This window comes from Rutilus rutilus (assembly GCF_951802725.1).
Source record: "Rutilus rutilus genome assembly, chromosome: 4".
Lineage (NCBI taxonomy): Eukaryota > Metazoa > Chordata > Actinopteri > Cypriniformes > Leuciscidae > Rutilus > Rutilus rutilus.
Window position 1 is genome coordinate 10491993 of NC_140212.1, and position 10066 is coordinate 10502058.

At 38.0% G+C, this 10066-nt stretch overlaps 1 protein-coding gene across 1 annotated transcript in view; it reads right to left on the minus strand.

Moving 5' to 3' along the window:
- The window catches only part of hmga2 (high mobility group AT-hook 2), a 30178-nt gene extending 24224 nt beyond the window's left edge, over nucleotides 1-5954 (minus strand). Inside the window, exons 1-2 of the mRNA XM_084408205.1 lie at nucleotides 5561-5954; nucleotides 2441-2527 (exon numbers count right to left, since the gene is read on the minus strand). Coding sequence (XP_084264331.1) covers nucleotides 2441-2527; nucleotides 5561-5695 — 222 coding nt within the window. The 5' untranslated portion in view covers nucleotides 5696-5954. The remainder of the gene's footprint in view (nucleotides 1-2440; nucleotides 2528-5560) is intronic.
- Nucleotides 5955-10066: the final 4112 nt, after the last annotated feature.

The following is a 10066-nucleotide window of genomic DNA, read 5'->3' on the forward strand; positions in this document are numbered from 1 at the left end:
ATTACTTCTACAATGCATCCCTGTCTGTTGTGTTGTGTGTGATGTGTTCAGTCCTGTTTGGGTCAGTCTGTTTGCCCTGACGAAGTATGCAGGCATTGTCAAGGCTCACATTACCACTTCTCCAACAAGCAGAGTTTGTTTTGAATACCCAAAGGACACTTCACCGTTCTGCAAAGGCATGATGGACTGGAGAAACATAAACCTGAGCGTCGTAGTTCACGCCACAGCCAGTCACTAAGAAAGGACACAGAGGCAGCTACGGGTCGGCGGTTAGCCTCAGTCCGGCAACCGATTTTGTGTCCTACACACTTCCATAGATGTTTATGGGATTGAAAAGGAGTGGAAATTGATGTGAATATTAGATTGCTGTGCCTATAATGAATTGCAAAGACTTGCACATTCGCAAAGACACAAACCCTTTAACCTCACCTCTCCTTGTCTGCGTCTTTCTCAGTGTCTCTGTCTGTCTTTCTCGGACCAATCAGTGTCTCCCTACCTTCAGCCCTCTGTTGGGGATGCTGCATTTTTAATCAGGAGATTTAATGGTCTGCAAGTCGACACCCTGATCAATTAATCATGTCTGTGTTTGCGTGTCTCGTCCAGCCATGTCCCGTGTCCACAGCAGACACGAGCCCGGGCGCTCGCTGTCCTCTTCGACACCAGGACATCCTGGCATGCGTGTGAGGCCGGGGACAAGGCCATCTCTCATTAATGGAAAGGGAGGGGCAGTCTCGCTTCTGCCAAACCCACTTTTGCGAATGAAGAGTTTAAAATTAGCCCCCTGGTGCCCCGTATCAAGTTCCAACAATGTCTGGTCAACGGAAAATATTCCGGCTAGTCATTAGGGCCAATGAATTGAGCAAAATGATCGTAGCGGGGCGGAAATGTTCTGGTTATATGTCTTGACAGTTAAAACTGTGTACCATCTAGGTATATCATGGCCTGTTCAGGCTGGAATGTTAATGTGATACCACTTCTCTGGGTTCTTTAGAGCTGACAATGTCTTTAATGTGCAAATTAAATTGCATTATTTATTGACAGCTACATTTCATGAACCTGGAGGTTGTTTATTTTGTTGCATTGTCTCAAGGCATTATCTATCTATCTGACCAGCTGGTACGTCCACTGTTTCAGCAAGTACAGCATCAGTTTGGAGTCAGTCTGAGCCTTTAAATCGAGGGTCGTGAAAGTGTTAGGAGACACAGAAGATGACTGATTTTGGGTGGGAGAGCAAATCTTTCGAGAAGTGTCTCTAGTGAGGCACCTTGCCGATTTTGGCTCCTTTCATCTTGGTGGATTATTCAGTCCTCTGTATATCATAAAAAAGCTAAATGAGATGAAATAGTATTGCACTAGCAGAAAATTGCTCAAGCTTTTCAAAGCGGGCCCGTGACTGTTTACAGTGGTACATTACTGTGAAAAGAGAGTGGTCAGAGCTGTCACTGAGTTATTAACGCAGACTAATTCCGCAAGTAGACATCTCAGCTCCCCTCGACGTCTCGGAGACGAGAATAACATTGTAATGCTTTTAAAAACCAAACTCACTGACAGTTGAGGGGACTTCCCACAAACATTTGCCAGACTAGACCACACACACAAGAGAGGCTGAAATGTTAATGATTTCATTACAAAATGCTCGCCAGAAGAATCCCTCTTTAAAGGCATTCCCAATACATAAACAGAATTCAGCAATTACAAACGCTGACAGTCACATTCGGCTAAAACTGATGCGCACCAACTAAATCATATGTGCTTTTCTGATTTGCTTTTCTGTTTACACGGGCATTAGTAAGGAATGGGAACAGAGTTCGTTTGGCAATATGCAACAGTGCATGCTCTATACTCCCTGCGCAGAGTATACGCTTCATGCACGCCTGCATGTTTGTGGTTCTCTCACGTATGCGTGGTCATTTGCCTAAGGCGAGACAGAGAGAGAGTATTTATGTGTGTAGAATTCACTGCTACTTTTAGGTGTGTAGGTCAGCAGGACTCCCCCCGCCACATTACTGGAGCTTAGTGTTAACTGCTCTGCTGAAACGCACAGCAAAGGGGTTCGGGTCACTGCGGTCCGTTCACATAGGCAACACTGAGGCGTTATGATTGAGACGTCAAGAAGGGAGCCCTCGACATTCACACACCCGATGTTGATGTTGACACATTTCAAATGCTTTTAAATGCTCCTGACACATTCCTGATAAATGATTCATATAAATGGTAAGAGCCCATTTTCTTCAGTTAATACAGTCAAGGATAGATAGATAGATAGATAGATAGATAGATAGATAGATAGATAGATAGATAGATAGATAGATAGATAGATAGATAGATAGATAGATAGATAGATAGATAGATAGATAGATAGATAGATAGATAGATAGATAGTGTTTGTGTGAGTTTGCTTGTGACTGTTGAGGTGTGCAGAAAGTTGCCTGGTTCTCACCTTCTGCGCTGCTTTGGAGGGGCCCTTGTTCTTGCTTCCTTTGGGACGTCCCCTCGGTCGTTTGGGGACCGGCTCTCCTGTAGGTTCCTGAAGAGGAGAGCAGGTGAACTTAGGCCATGAAGACAGGAAACAAAGCCATGGGCTACTGCCGCTCCATTTTCTATCAGCAAACCAAGTGCCATTTATTTGGAAGAAAGCACAAGCACACTATTCAAGCCAATTTTAAGGTTTCAGTTGATAACATCATAAATATATTGCTCAAAATGACACCAAACGTATTTGGACACTTTCTGGTTGTCAGACGTTAGTGGATCAGGTTCATTGTTAATGTGATGAATTACACCTGTGGCGACTCTGCTGTGAGAACTGACTTCATACATCCACTAAAAATGCTTTTAAGTGATTGCAAAAATAGCTTAGCAAAGTGCAGGTGCCACAGAAATTCATACATTTGAAATGGCCAAATACTTTTCTGAGACCACTGTATACCGTGATGCACTCTCCCCCCTCTCAAAGAAGACAGGGTTCCTTTCAAGCATACGCACATTTACTGGTGGTCTCCCATTCACTTGTGCTTTATGAGTCAAGACCAAAACGGACAAAGTTTTGTGTGTCTATGTGTAGTACTAGGCACACAGGAAGAACAACTAAAGGCAACTTTGTTCCTGGACAGACAACAAAACATTATTAAACAGACATTTTTACAATACAACTTTTTAGCTTTGTAAATATGTATGTGATTAACAGTATTCATTCAAATTGTTTCACTTATATTTGCCTGCATATATTGACTATATTAACTATAAAGCGACTTTTTTTGCAATGAATTAACAACAGCACCGTTACTATACACATACACAACAGAAGATTTTAGAATTACATTTTTTGTTAATTAAAAAAAAAAATTTTTTTTTTTTTTTTTTTTTTTTACATACAAGCAACATCTTTACATGCCAAAAAACTGTATATTTGGTGACTGATTGACTTTATTTTTAACCCCACTTGCCAGCTCATCCTGATGACTACTTGCCATTAGAGGTATTGCAGAGAGTCACTGGTGAATTGCTTAAGATAGTGAATCACATCCTCTTAACCACAAACACTCAAAACAAGAATTTATGTGGTCATGACTAAACAGTTTGATTTTCAGTTCAGTGACACTACATATTAATTACATGCTTGTTGTTATAGTAACCAACAACTGCTGACATCAACATTTACATTTAAAACAGCCTATATACATATATATATATATACACACACACACACAGTACCTGTCAAAAGTTTGGAAACATTACATTAAATAACATTTCTTCTTATTATTTTCCTATTATTATTATTATTATTATATGTTGAAAATCCTTTTTTCAGGATTCTTTGTTGAATAGAAAGTTCAATGAGCAGCATTTATTAAATGTATTGATTCAATTTATTGAAGCATTTATTAAATATAAATATTTTGTAGCATTATAAATGTCTTAACTGTCACTTTTGATCCATTCAATGCATCCATTATGAATAAAAGTATTCATTTCTCTCTCTCTCTTTTAATCTTACCTTGATTGAATGGTTCCACAAAAATGTTAAGCAGCAAAAACCTTTTTCAACATTGATGATGATAATAATAATAAATATTTCATGAGCAGCAAATCAGCATATTATAATGATTCCTGAAGGATCATGTGACACTGAAGACTGGAGTAATAGTGCTGAAAATTCAGCTTTGCCATCACAGGAATACATTATATTTTAAAATGTATTAAAATAGAAAACAATTATTTTAAATTGTAATAATATTTCATAATATTACTGTTTTTAGTTGTTGTTTTTTTTCTGATTAAATAAATGCAGCCTTGGTGAGCATTCTTTCAAAAACATAAAAATATTGTAATGTTTCCAAACTTTTGACAGGTACAGTGTAGAGAGTCAGTTATACACAATACAACCTAGGTTTTTGGTATATTGTCATTTGTGTTTTGTAATTTAGATAGATGGATTGTGCAAAATTTGGTCTAATGGTTTGCTGATAATTCAGAAGCAAAAAAACTAATTTTACTTAGACTGAAGCAATATTTCTAAAGCAATCTAGCTTTGATCTCATCACATCAACAGAGGACATATAGCGCAGGCTATACATTTACATTTAAGGCATTTAGCATTAAAGTGACTGTACCATCAGGTATGAAAGACTATTGTGATCAACAATTCAGAATGCTATCTGATATAAAGAAGTGTGTACTGTACAAATGCAAACAAGTGCTACTCGTACAACAAACCTAATACACATACAAGCTATACATTCATTCTGCAGGAATTCTTCACAAAAGAAATTCAAACTGAAAATGCAATCACAATCAAGCACTCAAACTTGATACTTCTGTCTTGAAACACAGTCTAAAAAGTGGGTAGCTGACATCATGTTTCAAGCAGTGACAGCTGTGTCCATCAGTGTGCCATGCTTTAATTCATCAAAACTATTTTAAATAAATGTTTTCTAATTCATCTTTTTTTTTTAAGAAAAATGTCATTTTGCATGCATTTAAAATCAAGTAGTGAAAGTAAAAGTATTGTTGAAAGTGAAAATAAAATCATACTGTTGAATTAAAAAAAAGTTATGTCCTTGTTATATGTCAACTAGATAAACACATAGATACACGATACAGTGTGTGCATGTACAAATGTGCAAAAGTATGCACATATGCATTGCTTTAAGCAATACAATACAGTAGCCTACACAAACTGAGATACAGTATAGCTGGACAAAGGAAATCTAATAAAAATATTAAGAACATGATAGTGCTGAAAAAAACACACATTCCAAACCAAACTAAATTGGTTTGCTGGTTTTAGCTGGTCTCACAACCTGGCTAAGCTGGTCGCCAAAAGTTTCCAAATTCCCCTTAAAACCTGCAACCAGACCAGAATACCAGCGTAGTTTGGTTTTAAAGCTGTTTTTGCAGCAGGGGAGCATGTAAATATGAGCCATAAAGTGCGCGCGAAGAGTAATATGGTTACTCTAAGAATGTTTATTGAGCAGTCCAGCAAAGTTTAAACACGTCCATTCCCAATTTAGAATATTAAAAGTGCTTGTGGTGGAAGAGATACGAGTCACACACTGACCTGTTGCGGCTTCCTGGGTCTACCCGGTCCCCTCTTCTTTGGCTCGGCCGGGGCGGGCTCGGGTTCGGGCTCGGGCTCGAGGTGCTCCTGCGATCCTGAAGCTTCGCCGGCAGCTTCCTCGCCGCGCGCGCTCATCGTGTGTGTGTGTGAGTTCCAAACAGAGTCTCGCGCACCTTCTGTTCCTGCAGCACGAGCTCTCCGCCAGTCAGTCAGTGTCTCGCGCTCAGCAGTGCGCGCTTATCAAAAACAATGCGATTAAAACCGGTGCGCTCATGAAGGGTATGCAAAATGTAAATTAAAAGTGCGGTATTGTGAGAAGCACGTGCTGCCTCTTGGTTGAGAATTTGGCTCACACACAAACACACACACACAGAGGGAAAAAAAAATCTCCTCTGTAGAATTAAGTGGGGGTGGCTTTAGTAATAAAATAAGCCCAGTGATCGATTGCAATTTGAGCGAGACATTCGCCTTAGGGAAATTGTGACAGTGCACTGTCAAATTCACGCTATTGCGGATTCAAGAATTTGCGGGGAAAGACTTTCTACGCGGATTGGTTTAAATAAAAATGGGGGCATTTTAAATGCATCCCGGCTGCCCACACGGAAATAAGTACAGAGACTGTGGATGAGGATGAGGTATACATTTAAAAAAAAAAAAAAAAAAAAAAAAGGAGAGAGAGAGAGAGAGAGAGTGGGGCGAAAATCACTTTTCCCGTGGGTGGATAACACGAGAGAGGGAGGGGGAACGAAAGGCGCAAAAAAGAGAGAGAGAGAAAGAGAGAGAAAAGAATTGGACAACAGCCAGAGAAAACATGAGAAATACTAAGAGGAGAGACCACATTGAGACAAACTCACGTGTCCAGCACCATTCATGTTACTGGCTACACTCCAAAAAGTTTAAAGACACAGCATAATTCAACACCGTTTATTTGTTTGTTTGTTTAAAGAAATGTAATCCATAGCTGACATAAACTTCGTTTGGGATGAGCTCCGATTCTCGTAAAAATCTGGTTTAGTAACTGTTAGCGGTTCTTTCAGTAGGCTATTGTTTTCGGGAATAGGCTATTTAAAAAAAAAAAAAAAAAAGTTTTGTAGAAAGTATAAGTTTATAGTAAAAAAAATAAAAAAAAAAACTAAAGAAAAAGTTTAGTAGCATTAACTCCTCACAGTACTGACACACGATCAAATTTCTAATTCTTAGGTCAGCTTTTTAGAGATTGCATAATTGCTAAAAGAATATTAAACCAAAAATGTGGTATTTTATATAGGCCTATTAATTTATTTTTTATAAATTTTACTACGCACCCACGCACATACATAGGCTACACACACACACACATATATATAGGCTATAGTAGCCTAGGCCTATATCAGGCATAGCCTATATATATATATAAAATTGCAACAAAAATCAAATACAAGAGAACAAAAAATGTATAATTCTTGATTTAGAGTATGCCATGACAAAAATAACATGAGTTACGGTTCAATAAGTGAGAATAATGGAATGGCTGGGGTCCCTGCTGATTCTAAGGTGTTTGGATTTATAGACAGAACGGCCACATAAGATGCTGAATTCGGAACTGCATACTGCATACTACTCTTACTATTTTTGCCAAATAAATATATGGGGGAAATAGTAAGAGTAGGCCTATGTTATATGCAATTCCGAAATCATTAAAGAGTTTTTAGCTTGGGAATCGGACAACACTGGCCGGTCGCGCTGTTACTGCCTAGCCTATGTTCTTGTTCATTACAAAAACAAAACAAAAACGGTTCATATGCGTATGGTGGCACTGTATGGTTTTAATAAAAAATAAATAAATAAAACGCCTTATCGGGAGTCGGACTACACTTGACGCGCTTAAGTTTCTGCGTTTATTCGGCGAAATATATAAAAAACGTTTTCTTTCCGAAAGTTATGAAAACCATTCACGTAAAACGTTTTGTTTGTGAGTATCCTTTATGTGTCGTTAAAAAAAAAATGCAATTTATTGTTAATAGCATGTAGCCTTTTGGCGTTCACGTCACGCCTCACGTGCATAGCTATGACCATGGAGGCTACTTTATGCAACTTTACACACTCATCAAAAGTGTGCGTAGTAAGAGAAAGGCAGTTGTTTTTTGTTCCTGAAGGCCGCGAGCACAAGCAGATCGACCTCCAACAGCCGCGTGTCTTTGAAGTCTTCCGCCCATCGACGTGGAGTGAGATCAATTACACAAGAACAACAGTGACAAAGAATAAACTGCTTTACGTGGAGGGCCTTTCCCACGATCTGACCGAGCCTGCTCGACAAACAGGGGGGAATGGCAAAGTCCTCCCAACCCTCTCTAACTGAATACAATTGTGTCAGAGATGGGCTTTATAACCAAGAGCTGGGGGAACTTGAACTCCAAGAGCTGCACAAAAAAAAAAAAGATAACAACGATGGGAGAAAATTAAAAAGTGCATCAAGAAATATATATAAAATGCGTTTTTTATTGGTCAATGACCTGACGCTTTTTTTCTTGTCTGGATCTATTACGTCTTACTATAACGTTTTATTAATTTAAAGTTATTTGAGTATTTTTATGGGGATTAAAGCTTAAAAATGTTTAAGAACTGCAAAATGGAAAATCATTAAAGGTCTGAAATGTTCCTTAAAAAATAAGCAGTGCAGCACTTTTATTAAATTATATTAAAATAGGCTACTATTATCAGATATTAACCCTTGTCTGCCAAATCAAAGTGAGTGCGGTTCAATTACACAGGAAGCCATTTTGTTGTCATGTGACAAGAACAGCGTAAAAAAGACAATGATATGCTCATGACAGTGTGTCAAGGTCATTAATTGTTTTAAAATAAATACAAAAATCTTTAAATATTCAAAAAAATTTTTTTTAGTTAAATAGCCTACAATGATTTAATTAGGTTTATCCGTCGTCATCATCTCAGACATACTTATTTGTCATTAACCGTTAAATAAATGCAATGCACTAATGAGTGTGTGTTTTACATTAATGCACTTTTATATGATTATATATTATACTTACTGAAGATTCTTGCTAATTTGAATTTTTTTTTTGTAATACTTGCCATGATTCTGTTTTTTATGTAATATGTCAACATCTGGGTGCTTATTTTTACACTACTGCACTTTTATATTATTCCTCACTGCATGCTCTTCGTCATTACACTGAAAATGAGCATGTTTGTAGAGCTGGCTACAGAAGGAGTGCTTTTCTTGTGAAAGAGACTGGTTAATTTGTAGTTGGTATTCAGTTCATTCATAAAAAACAGCTCTCAGACCCCCAAAGAAGGTGGAGAAGAGGAATTTCAGACCACTCCCCCGCAGACAGAGCGGCGTCAGGACCGCCAGCGAATGAAACGAATACGATCAATAGCCCCAGCCACAAATTACTGCCCAAAGTACTACCAAGATCGATTACGGCCAACTTGAAACTTATGTCAGAACAAGGAGACATATGACTTGAATGTATACATATTGTGCAAAATGCACTTCTCAGTCCGTAGCCAGATTCAAGAATGGTAAAAAAGCTTCCCATTGCCAAAGCATTTATTATGTTAAATGCATAAAAAAAACTAATTAAGTAAAAAAAAAAAAAAAAAAAATCAAGGTTTATATTGTCTTTGCTTAATAATTTATTTTGAAGTTTTCCACCATTAAAAGTAATGATTGTGGTAGTAAATCACAAGAATGCAGGCCAAATCTGTAGAAATGTTAAGGAAACAAAGTGCTCACAGGGTGTAAAAAAAAAAAAAAAAAAAGGGAGCATGTGCATTTCAAAAGACATTCTTTGGGTTGGACACAGATTTCCTTTTTTTCTCTCTCTCTCCCTCTCTCTCTCTCGGACAGAGGAGGGGAGCGCTCTGGGCAAATGGTGGGAGAACTCGTCCACCGCAGCACACTAAAAAGATTTGAGACCAACCACAGCCCCTTTGCCACCCGATGTCAATTTTAACCGTTTCATCCCCAGACAGCCTCAAAGCGGCCCCCACATATGCAATACATTTATGAAAGCCGGCTGCCAGGGGCCTACAGCCACACATCAGACACAAACTGTTAAAGCATTTTCCTCTTCACTTCAGTCTCAAAGCTGCATAAGTAGCGGTAATGAAAAAAAGAAAAAATGAAACAGAAAATGTTCAATTCTCATGGGGCAGCTTATCAAGTTCTGTGAAGAAGTCTCAGGCAAAGAGATGAGCATGTTTGTTATAAATGGATGTCAGACGTTTACTTCGATAGAGCTTTTCACAATATCTGTATTTAAATATGATCAAATGCATTAAATACAAGTCGCTGAAAGCTAAATAAAGTAAGGCAAAATAACATATAAAGAAATGTGCATGAGATGGAGGAAGTGTATATTAATGTTTTATACACGCACACACACACATATATACATATACGTATATATATATATATATATATATATATACACACACACACACATACACACAGATATACACACACATACACACACAGTATATAGAAGCCAACATGGT